At 39.2% G+C, this 17,060-nt stretch overlaps 1 protein-coding gene across 8 annotated transcripts in view; it reads right to left on the reverse strand.

The window, feature by feature from the left end:
• Positions 1-17,060, reverse strand: part of pdlim4 (PDZ and LIM domain 4) — a 46,597-nt gene that overhangs the window by 27,176 nt on the left and 2,361 nt on the right. For all 8 annotated transcript variants that reach the window (XM_032533254.1, XM_032533252.1, XM_032533251.1 and 5 more), the window contains exon 2: positions 7,608-7,759. In XM_032533254.1, the coding sequence (XP_032389145.1) occupies positions 7,608-7,759 (152 nt within the window). The remainder of the gene's footprint in view (positions 1-7,607; positions 7,760-17,060) is intronic.

Genomic DNA, 17,060 nt, shown 5'->3' on the forward strand with positions numbered 1-17,060 from the left:
TCACTAGTAAAGCTCTGCATCTGGGTGATAAGATCAATACAAGAGAGCAAAAGGGAGGATTGTGGTCTACCCCTCCCTATCTTTCTGCTACGCAGCCTCTCAAATTCCATTGATGTTGCGTTTATAACCACCACAAAAAAAGAGACCATGGGAGAGTCTGAGAGGAATGATGCAATGAAAGGATGAAGTGATGCAGTGCTGGTAGTGGATGGGCGTGTGTGAGAGTCTTTTTTATCCCAGCTGGGGTTCCTGTGTTCCTTTGGTCCCATACAGTCTTGTGCATAATTCTTCAACTGTGAGTTAAAGGTCCTTGAGTCATTATTGAGGCAGCTTGGATAAATCCTCCAGTGGAGCGGTCTGACTGTCTTTTTTCTGCCAGTTTTCTCTGATTCATCCGGAATTCTCTGTGGTTTGCTTCAATTTACCTCCACAGATCATGATTAGAATTGTATTTGTCACTCTGCAAGGCTCAGACATGCACTCATAAGACATGCATCACGCATCACCTCTGATCCTAGCCTTTCCCCTAACTACTGAAAGCAGCAAACAAACAAGAAAAAACTGCTCGTATCCTCATCTGTACATCATTGTCTACATTTCTAATGTGTGACACAATAGTCCTAACTCAAAAGGTCCACTTACTAGCTTTTCAGAGCTTTTGATGAGTCGGTGGACGGCAGGAGAAAGCTCAAGAGGTCATTCCCATTCAACGTCAAATATACCATCTTTGAACTGACACAGGTCTTTTGATCTCATACGACACGCTGTTATCACTCGACCAACGTTTCACACTAAGTTTATTCAACTCAGTCAGTTTTAGTCACTGATGAAGCCTGTGAGATGCAGTTGAAAGCTCCAGACTGCTAGTAGGTGAACATGTGGACCTACTTGCTGCTTTGAGCAACCAAAAGCTTTTGATATTCTCATTTTTGGACCATCTACTTACATCATTCATTCCAAGTCTTTAAAGGTTCAGTTAACCAATATGACAAAAACATTTTCTTGTAATGTTGTGGCTAGTGGTTAGCCAGATATTTTTGCTTTCTATGTGCTATTTACTTCTTCTTCTCCTGTGACCCCATCACAATGGTTGTTAATGTATATAATTTATGAAGGTATAAATGCAAATTCTTTAAAGTTAGGTCTGAATTACCAGGGAACTTGTTTCTGACAGCTGCTGTTTTCCAAATAGTATTTGTTACTGTTTTGAGTGGCACAAATGCAATTCCATTCACTAGCATTTTATTGTATTGGAAGAAGAAAAGAAAAAAAACAGTGTGAGCAAAATGGAAACTGTATGTTTGTTTAAACATGTTTGTGGGTTATTTTGGGTGAACTGGCCACAGCACAACCTTCAGTCCAGCATGGACCTAACCTTAAATCTTCTTTTCGACAGTAAGTAAAATTAATTTAGAACAGCAGGGTGTCCTTACTTCACAAGAATACAAGCCCACGGCACACAGTCAGAGAACACACAGCTCAGGCCTCATGACTCATTTCTCAGTACATTTAAATTGCCACCCCAGCAGGACTCTTTCCGAACAGCCTGAACAGTGGTGGAAACACACATTCAATCCACCACCATTATCATCTGTCTCTCAGGCATCTGTGACCACATGGCTTTCTTCAATAAGCTCTGGCACAAGGAGGGAACTGGAGTGAGGTGAAGGCAGGGTGAAAGAGAGAGATGAAGAGGATATATAAAAAGAAGAAATAGTGGATGAGTGGAATGGGAATTAGGTTTTGAGAGGGAGAAGGCAGAATGGTACATGGAGGTCAGGGACGATGAAGTGGTTAAAAGGAAGAGAATGAAAAGAAGGAGGAGAAAATGGAAGAGAGAAGTTTCCCCTGCAGCTGTTTCATGTATTCAAAGATTCTGTTTAGATCTGAGGATATAAAGCCAAGCAAAGCAGACATGACACACTCAAATATGGGCCTTGTGGGTCTGTCCAGGTCTTCTGACATTAGAGTGAACTTGGACGGTGTGCGTGTGTGTGGTGGGGGTGGCCTTCATTTTTCCTCCTCAGCGTGAAGACAGCGCCACATGATCACTGATGCCAGGAACTAACAGAAATGAGCAAGGGTGTTTCACCTCACAGTTGAGCGCTGACAGGCCTTCATCAGTCAGGAGGTCTGATGGAAAATGGAAAGCTGTGATCAAGTGGTGACCTAAGACCACTTTTATTTCAGCTTCCTTGTCCTGCTCTTGCTTTCTGCATTTTCTCTTTGGTTCTTTCATTCTTTCTCACCAATTACATTGCTTCCCTCATTCTCTGATCTTTCATAAAACCATAAATCCACCAAGAACAGAGAAGCATGCCATTATTGTTACTGTACCCCATGTTCCATTTCTGAATCAGTTTTCTTCTATGATGGTATATACTGTAGATGGGGGATACATTATTGAATCTGAATAGATTACTGTAGAACACACAAGAAAGGAAGATGCTTCCGAGGCACGAGGGCTCACTGAATGGTTTGATAAGTATTAAATGATGTGAATCATTTTCTATTATTAAAGTCACCAGATCTCAACAACACAAACTCATTTTCATTAGATTTGCAGGTTTGTGGTCATAAACCAAAGTACTGGACAAAGTAAAACTTGACCTGATCTTGGCAATAACTGAAAATTCAGAGGAAAACCAAAGTCACCTCAATTCTCAAATGTCTATGCCAAATTCCAATGCAATCCATTCAATCGTTGTCATAATATTTAACTCAAAACCACATTGTGGCACTAGACCAGAGGGAAAGTTTAGGGGCTCACCAACGGCAATCAGAATCATTGTCTGGAAATGATGTATGTCTGTACAAAATCTAGTGATACTCCATTGAAGAACTGTTGAGATAACTATGTCAGGACTATTGTGGCGGACAGCATGACTGACCCTGCCACCGGAATAGATAAAACTAGCTCAACTATTTACGACAAATGTTATGTTTGGAATCAAAATAAAAGAGCAATAGCTTATAAAATTATACAGAAAAAATAACGTCATCTGTAAGAGTCCTGTACTGTCCTTTGCATAAATTCCCCAGAATGTAATGAAGCTACAACATGTGTATTGATTAAGTGTGTGACATAAAACTGGATTCAGGTTGCTCAGAAAGATTTTCCTGGGGTTACTGAATAATACGTTTGGATATATTACTATATTGTGCAGTAAAAGTAGACAACGCAGTTAATCACAACACAAATGAATTCTGGTAAGGACAGATTAATCCCATCTAAAAAATATATGAGCATGTAAAGGGTGAATATTCCTTTAAAGACAGCATTCTTTATGGAAAAAACAACTACAGCTGCCGACCGAAATTTTCAAGAAGCCTCTTTATTTCTTACTGTAACTTCTATTCTTGTGTTTTATGTGTCTTATTGTTTTCATTTTTAACTGTTTATTCATGTGTTTTATCGGTTTTAATTTTTTAGAACTGTTTTTTCCTCATATCTGGAACAAACTCCCAGAAAACTGCCGATCTGCTGCTACTCTCAGTTCTTTTAAATCAAGGCTGAAGACCTTTCTTTTTGATGTTGCCTTTCCTTAAATGATGATGTTCATTTCTTAAATGTTTAATTTCTTATGATGAAATCTGTTGAGGAAAAGGAATAAGTATAAAGCTTGTGTAATACAGAGAAAGAGAGGCTCGAAAGGTAACACTTTAAAGAAAAAGTGTGAATGTGTAATGTCGAAAGATCTGAAAATCGCGCAGACGGTTGTTAAGTAGACACGAAAGGCAGCACTAGATTGGCTTAATTAGGGTTAGGGTTTTATCTGTCTTAATGTTTTAATTTTAACTGATTTTGTGTAAAGCACTTTGAATTGCCCTGTTGCTGAAATGTGCTATACAAATAAAGCTGCCTTGCCTTGCTTTCACAACCTTCCTGGGGCACCCCCCCCCCCCCTTGAAGCAGAGCACTCTTCAACATGCTCCATAATAGGATTTATGAAAAATGGGGATTATGAAAGTAATAAATGCGGAGACATTACAAAGAAACATTCTTGTGTTACGCAAGACCTCAAGCTCAGATGCATCCAGTGTACTGTAATTTTGGTTCACAGCAGACGTGTAGACTCATATATTTGTCCATCAGCAGCAACACAAAATTACAGGTCTCCTGTTTCTCCTTCTATGACTCTGTTTGGAGTATTTTATGGCATAGTCTTTTAATGAGGGCTGAGAACTTGTGTCCTCTAAAATATTATTTTCTCATGAGTCAGCGTGAGTTCTTCAGGTCCCTCCCAATTTATTTATTTTTTGACTCCAGAATCAACGGTTGCAATTAAATAATCCTGAGTTATTCCTGTAGCCCACAACTGAAGAGTGTCTCCAAAAAACTAAAAATCCCATATTTTAAATCCTTTTAAGTAAAAAACAAGATCATTCATCTTTTATGTATAAAACATGATCTCCCCATTGTCTGGATAATTTAATAACATAGGGTATGGACCCTATTCACCAACCACAGAACAGACTACCATTTGATTTCTGAGAGAAGTTTTTCCAGCTTTTGAAAATGTTGAAGTCTGTCCAACAGTTGCTTTGTATTGTGTCTTTTTTATTTATGCATTTCACTATTTGTGTTTTATTAGGGGGATTGAACAGTAGCAGCCAAAAATGTGACCTTGAGTTTATGTCCATGGCTTTATTTTGTTTGTCTACTCAATCATAATGACCGTTGTTGTTTATTAACAGAATTTCCTGTGCACCATTTTTCCTGAAATAAGGACACCAAATGTAAGGCTTTTAATCACCTGCCTATAGGGCAAATGGGCAGGAGACTTTACCCATACCCAGCCTTGATTTCCATTTTTCATTTATGTGACATGCAAGAGTGTGTGTGTTTTTTCATAATGTCCAGCGGGAATTTTCAAAAATTAACTTGTGGTGACGCATGTCCTCCATCTCAGGGAGAGAAACTCAACTCTGAGCTTCACTCTTGTGTTGTCTGTGTAATTGAAGTTCCAGCAATAAACCCAGCAGAAAATGTTGGCTGTGAAACGGCCTTCGAGGCAGAGGAGAACCCTTGAGCATTTCTCACTTGGGCTCTCTGATTCACTGCTCCTCTACTTGGCTTCAACTTCCCTCTCTCTGCCTTTGTCTTTCTCTCTGTCAACTATTGTTATCTTTGTCATATTCTCCAACTTCTTTTAACCACCACCTTTTTATAACACTTTTATTTGTCTGCTGTCTTGTCTTTTTGACCAAATAAATCCTAAATCTTCATAACTATCTTTAAATGATCTGTTGCTCTGTCTTCCCCGTCCTTTACCAGCAGTTCATTTCTGCTCTGCAGCCAAAGGTGCATGCCTTACCCTCCTCCTTGCAGCAGCAGGGCAGTTCAAACTGCAATTATTTAAGCAATATAATGTGGAAAGGTCACATACTAGCAGCTAGCCTTGTTCTGCCTCGGAATATCCGTCGGTATAAAAGTGAAAAATTCATGTGATGCAAAACACCAACTAATGGAATCACATATCCATCAGTCTAAAGCGCTCCTGATTTTCGTCACACTAACTTACATTCTCTAAGGTGTTCAACAACTTTGACTACTAAAAGGGACATTTAAGCTGAATTTGGGTACATTTGGGTGCAAGTGTTTAAGTGTGAAAGAGTTGTTATTTGTGATCCTTCCAGCTGCAGAGGAGCTGCCCCGGTCTTTGTGTTGAATATTACTTTATGAATCCTTAAAGGAACACACCACTGTTTGTTGAAATAGGGATTTCAGAAAAGGAGCTGCGTGCTTTGGATATAGAACGAGAGGAGGAGGAGGTTGCGATCACTCAACTTTTTTTTCATTGTGACAAAGTCAACTGGGAAAAATGCAGAATGGACCCAATAAACAGCTGTTTACAGAGTAAGTGATTATGGTAAACATGACGTGTGGTTATTTTACGGGATAGATCACCCCATATTAGACCTGTACTCACACAGAGTTGCCGTGTGATATCTTTGCGCCATGTAGCAGTGCTTTGACTGTGCTTCCACCCAATCTAGTCCCAAATCAATATCTGCATAGGAAATCTGTATTGCTAACTGGCAACATAGGATTCCATTCACTACGCTAAGCTAACTAGCGGTGGCGCTGCCAGTGTAGCACCAAACTAAAACAATGCAAGCACTGAGACAAAAAATGGGTTGGCCTACCTATCTACAGCTAGGGGAGACCTAGCTAAGCCCTATTTCAACAAACGATGGCGTATTCCTTTAAATAAATTTGCTATCCTTATGTGGACAAACCACTTAACGCTCGGCTGCTCAGCTTGTTATATGGATGGATGGCTTTTACTCCAGGCTGTGGGGAAATGGAGGGCCGTTGCATGCAAGAGTGCATACTATAAAAGACAAACAGCGCAAAGAGAGAAAGAAATAAAAGTGCTGCTCTGTCTGAATTTAGAGTTCTTGCATGTGTGAACCTTTGCTTATCTGACGGCTCTGATTACTCAAGAGAGTGATTCTTATTTCCACTGCATCTGCAAGTCAACTTCATGCTCCAAACCATTACAGAAGAGAGACTGTGTTGCATGCTGCCCTAAAAGGAGAAAGCTGAAGCCTCAGTTGGCAGTTGTCACTCGTAACTGAGGCTGAAACCACACAGTGTTCTTCAACTTAGAGGACAGGATTCAAAGGTTGCCAGATTCGCTGTGCACTTTCCAGTACTCTGGCAACCCTAAATAACCATCTAATAGAAATGTGGGAAGCAACTGACATTTCATCTCTCTCTCACTCTCACTCTTACTCTCACTGATGATTTCTGCATGGCTACAATGACAGAAACATGTTGCTTCTGTCCTCCGTTTAAGGCCAACTCATCTATCCTCACATACACAGAGTATGTGAGGAAACAAATGATTTTTCACCTCGTGAACTGATAAAATGCACCATATCAACCTGTGAAGTCCATTTCAAAAGGTCACTGTCTGACTCACTGTATGTACAAGCCTCATTGACTTTGATAGCGCTCTGTAGGAGCAGGGAGTCAATCATTTACACTGTCGTAAACCTGTCATCTGTCCATATGACTCGACTGTGCCAAGCTGAACAGACCCACCAGAAATAAGAACAATGTGTTCCTGGATAAGAGGCAGTAAATGACCTTAGTCATAAAAAGTCTGTCAATTCTTTCAACTCAATTCACTTAATAAGCCTAAAAGAACATAAGCAGCCTCTGCTGATTAGCAAGTGACTAATGTTTGTAATGTTTCCTAATAATCAATTATTCTGAAGGTCATTATTCCCATCAGTCATCAAAATGGACTGAACAGAGAGTTTATCACATATTCTGAAGCAACAAGCGCTCATAAATTGTAAGTCTGAAACCAATTATAGTGAACATACAGTAAACTTCATTAGTGAAGGAAATAAATCATGCACGGTAGCTGCTAGTATATCTCAAATACACATTTGTTAAGAGAATTTGGACTTTTTGTGTCTGTGCGTGAGTCCCACCTCAGTTCCAAAACTTTCCATATGATCATTACAAAAATTGTCTGCGTAATTTTTTTCTGATCTGCCAAGATCTAAAACTCACTGTAGGCCGGTGTTTGATCACAAGACCAATGCTATGAGTTTTTCCAGTAAAGACAGGTCTTGTGTTCCAATACCTGCTGATGTTGAGTGTGAGCTGCTGAGTGCAGGTTTTGATCCTGTTCTGAGCCTCCATGTGTGTCATGAGCTCTGTGCTGTCGCCATTTATAGCCAAGATGGTGTCACCTGGACACAGGTCCCCTTGGGCCGCCTTGCTGCCTGGTGTTACCTGTAGAGCACACACACACACACACACACACACACACACACACACACACACACACACACACACACACACACACACACACACACACACACACACACACACACACACACACACACACACACACACACACACACACACAATTAATAAGGAGAAGGAGCTGTTATTTAAGTGGTGTCAAACTGTCACTGAGCAAAAAAGAAAGAAAGAAAGAAAGAAAGAAAGAAAGAAAGAAAGAAAGAAAGAAAGAGTATTAGCCTGGGAGTGTCAAAACGGAGGCCAAATTCAACAAAAGCAGTTTTCCTTTGATTTATGTAATATTGCCTTGGGCAGCACTCTAGGTTTACATTTTCAAAAGCCAGCAACAACGACACTGGGAAGCCACTCAGAGTTTTGGAGGTGGTGAAATATTTGGGAAGAACTGGAACATTTTTACACGCCTGGCCTTTTGAAATTTAGTAAAAAGCTAACAATGTGCAAACTTATGATCACTCAGTAATTACATCAGACTAAAGCCACGGTGGATCATTTCAATTGCAGAAGTATGCTACTTTGAACAGAGTTTGCATTTGAACCTTAAACCTAAAGAACGGTCTCTGTGTAATTTTAGATTCATTTGCAAACATCTGCTCAATATGTTTTTGTAGCTTTTTCTGATTTGTCACTTGAACCGTTTTGATCTTGTAAAACACATGTCCACCTCGCTTTCACTTTAAAGATTATCTTTGAGCTGCTGGACATTGAGCAGGTTCCTCTGTGTGATCCCTTCTTCCAGAAACACACCGGCCTGTGGACATTTGAGCCCCACAGGGAGGCAGAGGAACAGGGAGGTGGGACTCCCAATGGTTATGTTTCACCTTCACATACTTAGTAACATATGATAACAATTTTCCATTAACACACACACACACGCACACGGGCATGCGCACGCACTGGTCGTATGGTTTTGGCTGACATAAATAGGAAGAAACTACAAATCAAATCCTCCATCATCAAACCAAGACATCCACAGCAAACAGTTCCTATCATATGGCAGCAAGCTGCAGAGGAAAAATACTAGCAATGAAAAGAAAAATGTAATGAAATGTGAACAACTGTCATCATGTCTCCGGCCTTTCGTGTGCTCCATGTCCTGTCAGGCTATGACATGTATGAGTATTAGTTTGACTGTAATTTTCCGATCATTAAATGTAGGAAGGGGCAGCTGGATGCAATTGCTATAGTCACACTGTTTTGAAGGAATTTTCAGCAATAATCTGTGATTTTTCATATTGCTTACAGTAACTAAAAGATGGATTTGCTAGTCTCTGTTAAAAACTGAAAAAGCACAATAGTGATTCAATATTTTATTTATTGTTCTGAACACATAGCCTTGGGTGAGATTTAGAAATCTAGCAGCAGCAACAGTTGTTGGCCGCTGGAAAACAGCAACTGGCTGAAACAGTACAAAAACAGGAGAAGCACCAACTAGAGCTGCACCAATTATTTTCATTATGATTGATTAATTGGCTTAAAAGTAAAAGTATTTAATTAATCATTTTGTCTATAACGTGGAAAAATGTCTAGCAAAAATTCCCAGAGCCCAAACTGACGTCTTCTGAGTTTTTGTTTTTTCTGACCAAAAGACCAACAAAAAACGTAAAATGTTTTGACTTTAACCTTTACCGTTCATTTGGTTGTTACAGTTGCAGATTCATTTTTGCATAATGAACAGATTATTATTATTATTATTATTATTCATTTATTGATTCATCTATAACAAACGTAACACATACACACCAAAGAGGTCACAAAAATAAGAAGTAAATAAATGAATGAGAAAAAAATGAAAATGACCAGCGTTTATCATAAATCTGACCAAGTTAGGTGTTCAGATTCAAGCACTTTGTAACATGCCTGAGAGCTAAAAGGCTAAAACAATTACCTATATCCATAAATACACAAGAAACACAATATTAAGGATGAGTTTCCTGTTAATGAAAGCCTTTGCATGCCACGTGTCAAAGATTAATCTTTGTCCAGTCATCCAAGTTTTTAAATGGATACCTCTCTTTGATCGCCCACTGCCTGACCCAACAACATCTTAAAAGTAAAGCCTATTAACTTGACAGCTGCACATTAAGATGTATTATTTTTTGGACCGGTGAAACCTTGTGTTGAAACAGCACTTACTTCTCTAACAGATATTAGTAATCTATTCCAAATTAAATGAAGATATGATTGTCTAGAATAATGCACAGAACCCAGATACATATGCTTGTGCTAGAGACGCAGCATCACTTACTGGGAAGAGCGTTTTAAGAGCAAAGGCTTAAGTTCACGCTCCATGGAGCACTAATAGCTGAGTCGTGTGGTTCAGATGTGGAATTCCTAATTTACAGCCTCTGACCCCAATGTCTCTGGCTCAGTTCCGGTAAACTGAGAGGTCAGGGGCATTGTGTGTGTGTGTGTGTGTGTGTGTGTGTGTGGGAGAATAATGGATGTAAACTCACTTTATTCATGTACTGGTTTGGTGAAAAGCTGACATAAATTACACGCCTAAGCATTTATAATCTAATGTAAGTTAGATATTGAGTCTTTTAAAGAGGCAACATCCGGAATAAAGTTTTTTTGAAGGGTGGGAAGTTTAACTATTTCTTCTGTCTCTGCATTTGTTAACAGTCACTAAGTGGAGGTTGTAGTTCACCCATACCATATGCATTTGTGTGTGTGTGTATGTTGGGGCTGTGTCATAGTGGACCAAAGTCAATGCACCCCCCCAAACACACGGAATGAGTTATGTCACCTTGGGGTCAGGCCATGAATAGCACACACACACACACACACACACACACACACACACACACACACACACACACACACACACACACACACACACACACACACACACACACACACACACACACACACACACACACACACACACACACACACACACACACACAATTACCCGGTGTCTGAGTCTGCAAGGAAATGTAAGGAGGGAAAAAAAGTTGGTAAAAACGTGGTTTAGACGTAATCTTCTGCTGTAGTTACACTGCTGATGTATTGTAATGGCTTAATCTTACAAAGCTTTACAGAATGTCATTTTCTAATTTGTGTTTTTAGTCTACCGGATGAGCAAGTCACTTTGAAAACCTTCCAACCTTTTTTTGTTTTTAATCCTAACATTTTATTTTTGTCTTCTCACTCACATGAAAGCACCAGTAGTAACTGCATCCAAGTGATCCATCTCTACTAGCTTCATGTTGTTCACCAAAATAAGAATAAAACTAAAAAATGAGAAATAACGGTCATCTGACATCAAACGGGGTGTGTATGTGACTGCAGACAAAAAGGAGTCTACCAAGACAGAGAATGGATCCAAAATTGTTGTAAATGATACAAAAGTGGTTTCTATGCCACTATGGAAGGGAATAAAAAAAGACGATAAAGTCAATAAAATGATAACATTTTGCTAGGAATAACTTTGGACCATATGGTATGAATTCAATTTAATTTACACCCAATAAACCTATTTTATTTATTTTTTGAAAACAGTAACAAAAATGTAAAGCTTTTGTTACTTTGACTAAATGACAGTTTTTTATTTAATTTTATGTAATTATTTAATTTTATTTAATTATTAATTATAATTAATCTGGCTGCTAACTGAAAAATCAATCACTTAACGTACCCGATAGCAATAAGGTCATGTAAGTTGTGACCATGAGGGTTTTGATAGTGATAGAGCAGAAAGGCGCTTTAATGGTTGTTGGGCAATCTAAACATTCCCACTGTTTCCATAGGGGACGGCTCCACAGACAGTGACATGGTTAATTGCTAACAGATAGAGCGGTTGGCAAAATGACAGACTCATGTCACACAGTGTCATCCTGTGGTACGCTGAGGTCTGATGAGTATGGGCTGGAGTGTGGTTTCACTGTGGGCACTGTAGGTTTTTCTCTGCATTTGAGCGTGAAACAGACAACAAAAACAAAATGTGTGTGAATGTTTGTGTAAGTGTACTGTAAGTAATAAAGCTGCTGTGACACTTCCACTTCAGGGCAAAGTATTCTGTCATGTCGTCGTTGTTTGTATCTGATATCTGATTTCTTTGTTCCTGAAAAATCTACCATCTTGAGGTTTCTTTCTTTCTAACTGTGGTATTCAGCATATATTCAATGCAGCATGGCTAATCTAATATTCCCAGCTTCTGGTCTGCATGGACATATCTGTACTTTGATATTAGATTAGAAGAAACTGTTGTAGTTGTAGATTAAGGCAGCATTAATTTAATTCAAGATAATTTCATCCTGCCTATCTCTCCTGGATGTGGACACACACTCATACAGCATCCTCCATCCATATTGCATAGTGGTGGTCAGAGAGCAGGTTTGCAGGGTCATAATTTGACTGAAAAGTTCAAGTTTTTTATCTTTAAGATTACAATACCTTTGTTTTGAGAACTTTTAAACAAGTATATTTGACTCGCATCAAATTATAGCTATTTAATGACAACTGCCTTTCTGCCAAAGGATCACAAGCACACCTTTTCTGGTTCTGCCCTACACTATATAATTACTGTTATGCGGATGACACCCAGATATCCCCCCACAACCCTCCTCTCTCCCACATCAACTCCTGTCTGTCAGCTATTAAAACCTGGATGCAACACAACTTCCTCTCCACACTCACCGCAACGTTGTCAAAATTAGACCCTCTCTCACACCCCCCACTGCCAAAAGACTCTACAGCATCAGCTCTCCCAACATCAAGCGACTCCAACTGGTCCAGAACGCAGCTTCCCGACTCATCACCCACACCAGATCCTGGCACCACAGTCCTAGAAACTATCTCCCACCGGATCACCTACAAAATCCCGTTCCTCACCTACAAAGCCCTCCACCATCTGGCCCCTCATACCTCACTGATCTCCTCTCCTCCTACCAATCCTCACGATCCCTCAGATCCACCTCAGCCGGTCATTTCTCCATCTCCAAGTCCAACCTCCGCAGTTTTGGGGACAGAGCCTTGTCCAGGGCAGCAGTCAGGCTCTGGAACTCCCCCCCCCAAGAGATCCGCAACTCTGAATCCCTCACCATCTTCCAGTCCCACCTCACGACCCATCTCTTCACCTCTGCCTATCTGTAACCCCACGCCCCCCTTCCTTTTCATCTGTGCCTGAATCTTGTTTTGTGTTGTTTTGTTTAGCCTTGTTTTTTCTACCTAGACCTAGAAAGCCACTTTGGGTTCTTGAAAAGTGCTATACAAATTTAATTTATTATTATTATTATTATTATTATTATTATTATTATTATTATTAGACAGAGATCTTATTCCAGACCCATCCTGATAAAACATACTGTAAAAAACAACAACATTATAGCCATTTAAACACAGCCAAGACAACAGTTATGACATCTAGATGTATTTTAACCATCAAACCACCAAATCAACACTTTAGGTTGGTTATTTATAAGCTTTATACAGGAAGAACCTTGTCACTTATGTATTAAATGTTTTTTCTCATGCGTGAAATCCAACAGAAAAGCTTTGTGCTGTGTGGGAGCAAGTCTTAGCAACACAGAGAATAATTAATGGCAGCGTGTCAAAAGCCTTTGTTTGCTTGTTGGACCTGTGATATCTATAACCATGGATATGACCTTGGTGACGCTCTGGAAAGCCGTGACATAGCTAGGGGTGTGAGGTTCTGACTGGTGTGTGATTATCACACTGAAACAAAGAGACTGAGCTTACCAAGACTAATAAGAAATACTGCAGCTGATGATGAGTATATATGTGGGGGTTAATGAGAACCCAAGGAAATGGAAAAGTTACTTTAAATGAATAACAGTCTGTAACGCATGTGTATGTCTAGAATGCGCATGGTATTTCTCGTCAACAAGTGTGCAGCGTTCACTTTCAGATTTGTAATCAGATTAGTCTTAATTCTGGCTGTTTCTTGCATGTGGGATCATAGGGATTTCCCCAAAGAGTTTCCTGTATGTCCTTCTCATCATGGCATAATTTAATATGTTAGGCATGATCGTAAGAGCGTCCTCAGAATCCCGTTTTAGATAGTTGCCAGTCCCAGCAGCAAACACACAAGTTGCAAGGATAAGCACGTCATTCAAAACTCACTTAATACCGTGAGAGAAGATATAGAGTCAAACTGCAAGGTGCTTAAATAAATGTAATAAAATACACAAAGAATAAGAACTTGCTGTTTTCAACATGATCTTCATAATGAGGCAAGTTCATCTGGAAAACTGTCATTTCTATTAGAGCTGGGCGATATAAAAATAAATAAATCAAGTATCACAATATTTTTAACCAAATACATTGATGTTGATATTGCGGCGATGTTGTAAGGTTTACTATTGTTGCTTTCACAAAATAAAATAAACCCCAATGAGGGTTTAGATAATGAATCAACAATAATGTTGATACAACGACTAAGTGGGTAAAGGCATATAATAAAACAGCTAGTAAGTGTAAGTTCAGAAAACTACAAAACCTTCACTGTAATGCAGCCTTTAAACCAGGAAAAGACATGTCATATCACGATATCCAAAATTTTAAACAATATCTAGCCTCATATATAGATGTTGATAGAATATCGATATACTGCACAACCCTAATTTCTATACTTAATGTTTAGCACTGCCCACATTAATCACAGAGACTCAGTTTCATACATCAGATAACCAGATGAAAAGTTCAGCAAAAACCTAAGGACAGGCATTGTTCTCCTGCCCATACAGTTTCAGGATCCCCACAGCTTCACTGACAACAGGAAATTCCTTGAGAGTACCATCTGTTATCTTTTGCTCAGTTTACTGTGGAGATGCAGCTCATAGCATTATTCATTCTAGCCCGGAGAAAAGAGCAGCCTAAAGATGACTACTATAACCAGCAGCGTCAGAGAAACAACCCTTGTTGTTGTGGCTTTAGGTCACGTGTCCTGAGTCTGGTAGGTGGTGGAGTTGGACATACTGAGAGATTAACCGCTACAAAGGTCACTGGATGTATAACTGCTGATGTAGTTTAAGTTATATTTGGTCTACGGCCCTGTGATTCCAATGTTTTTGTAAAATCAGCTTAACAAACATGAAATTATATGACTTGATATGAAAAATGTTTTTTCTCCGAACTATTAAATTCCAGTAAGTTCCATAACCATGAAAAAATGTTATGAAGAAATATAATAAACTACATATTAGGGGTGGATGATGAAAAGGTCACGATGCAATTCAAATCTGATTTTAAGCCACACAATTTGATTCAATATCGATTAAATACAATTCACAGCATGTAAATGTAGTTACTTTTCCCTTGTATGTATGTATGTATGTATGTATGTATGTATGTATGTATGTATGTATGTATGTATGTATGTATGTATCATATGTGTGGATTTGTTTGTTATTTGTTATTTTAACATCCTGTTATGATGTATGTGTATGTTGTGTGTGATGTCTGTAAGCTACTGGGACCTTGAATTTCCCCTTGGGGATCAATAAAAAAATCTATCTATCTATCTATCTATCTATCTATCTATCTATAATGTGATTGCAGTAGACATATAAGATAAGATGTACATAAAATGTTTAAAAAATACTCTATTAATCAATTTTGAATCAGTAGAGCTTGAATCGCAATTCAAATTATTTGCACACCCGTATATATATATATATATATATATATAAAATATTTAATATTATTTAATTAATATACTATATCTAAATTATAATTTTAAGAATGTGCACTGTGCAACACAAACCTCGAAATGCCCTGACAGTAGTTGCCAGGCAGCTGCACAGACAATTCTCCATCATGCATGGACAGACAAGACAGACCACACAGCAGCATGCTCTGTGTAAAGGTGTCGGAAGGGAAGCTGGAGAGTGCTTGGGTCATTATTTACACAATACTGAGTTGTGAATTCCCCTCTAGAAGACCACTGTTTGCCAGGTGGCAGGACTGACAAGCAGCCTGCGTCACTTTCTGCCTAGACGTCGGTTTGACACAGATTTACAAAAGGGCTTATACAACAGCTGCCATATTCAACATATCCTCTCTAAATGCTTCAGCAGCTATATCAGTGATTTTATTATGTTTTGGTTTCGCTGCAACTCGTTCTCTCTCATGCACACAAAGCCATTTAACAACTACACACACACACACACACACACACACACACACACACACACACACACACACACACACACACACACACGGCAAACAAATGTTTCCATTTCGAGTCAAGTAGACACGTCATTACCTGGCTAGAGTCTTAATGGGCTGGCAGGGGACTAATGAGCTTATCCTGGTACATTATCACCTTAAGGGAAAAAACAGCTGCTGCCATCAGAACTTGTTTTCTGGTATTTACAACTTTCATTGTCTCCAAGTGCAGGTGTTTCATGGCGTTCACTTTTATAAGTACAGATGTACGTGGAGGAGGAAGGGGGGAGATCTGTCAATTGTGAAAAGTAGAGGTATGAGTGGAATTATTACATAAAATACTATAAAACTATAAAACAACTATAGGGTCTAGCATTTATGTCTTGTCCTAAACCTGATTTCCTCTAGTTATCCAGAGCCCACAGACAATGTTAAGACCTTCAGAGAGTTCTGGCTTGTGTGAGTTTTAAATAAAAGGCCCCCAAAGAGATTTTTTGGATACTGTGCGACATAAACTATCCTTCTCTGAAACACTCTCACAAGCACACTCTCTCCCTCCATGCATCTCACCATTCAACACATTGTAATTGCTGTCTTGGGCATGCATTGTACAGCAAGAATGTTGCAAGCATTTGATAAATAGCAAGTTTAGGAAAATTCTCCAGTATATCATCGGCAATAAATCACACTGGCTCCAAACTCAGAATGCGACCACATCCCGTGAGGTGAGTCAAGTGGATTTCTTTCCCGCCATTTTTATGTTTTTTATCACTTCTCCCTGAATTTAATTGTGATTTATGCACTTGTGTACACCAGCGTATTTGACACCAAGTTAAAACAATTATTGAGTTATGCCAGTAAAACACATGTGTTGTCAGCTGATGTATTAGAGTATATGATGTCAATTGGACAATGAACTGCTATACAATGGCTGATAAAAAGTGAGTCTTCAGGAGGTAGTGTAATGCTGGATTGTGCTGCCAAAATACTGTGTGCATTTATGCCTCTACAATTACCTATTTTGATAAATATGCTTGCATCTCCCCAGCTGCTTCCTTCTCTAATGCCAAGATTTAGGAATTAGCCGAAACTCCCCTATTTACTCTTGCAAGCAGCTATTCCGTGTCAGCGCTGGATT

The sequence above is a fragment of the Etheostoma spectabile genome, chromosome 13 (assembly GCF_008692095.1).
Source record: "Etheostoma spectabile isolate EspeVRDwgs_2016 chromosome 13, UIUC_Espe_1.0, whole genome shotgun sequence".
NCBI lineage: Eukaryota > Metazoa > Chordata > Actinopteri > Perciformes > Percidae > Etheostoma > Etheostoma spectabile.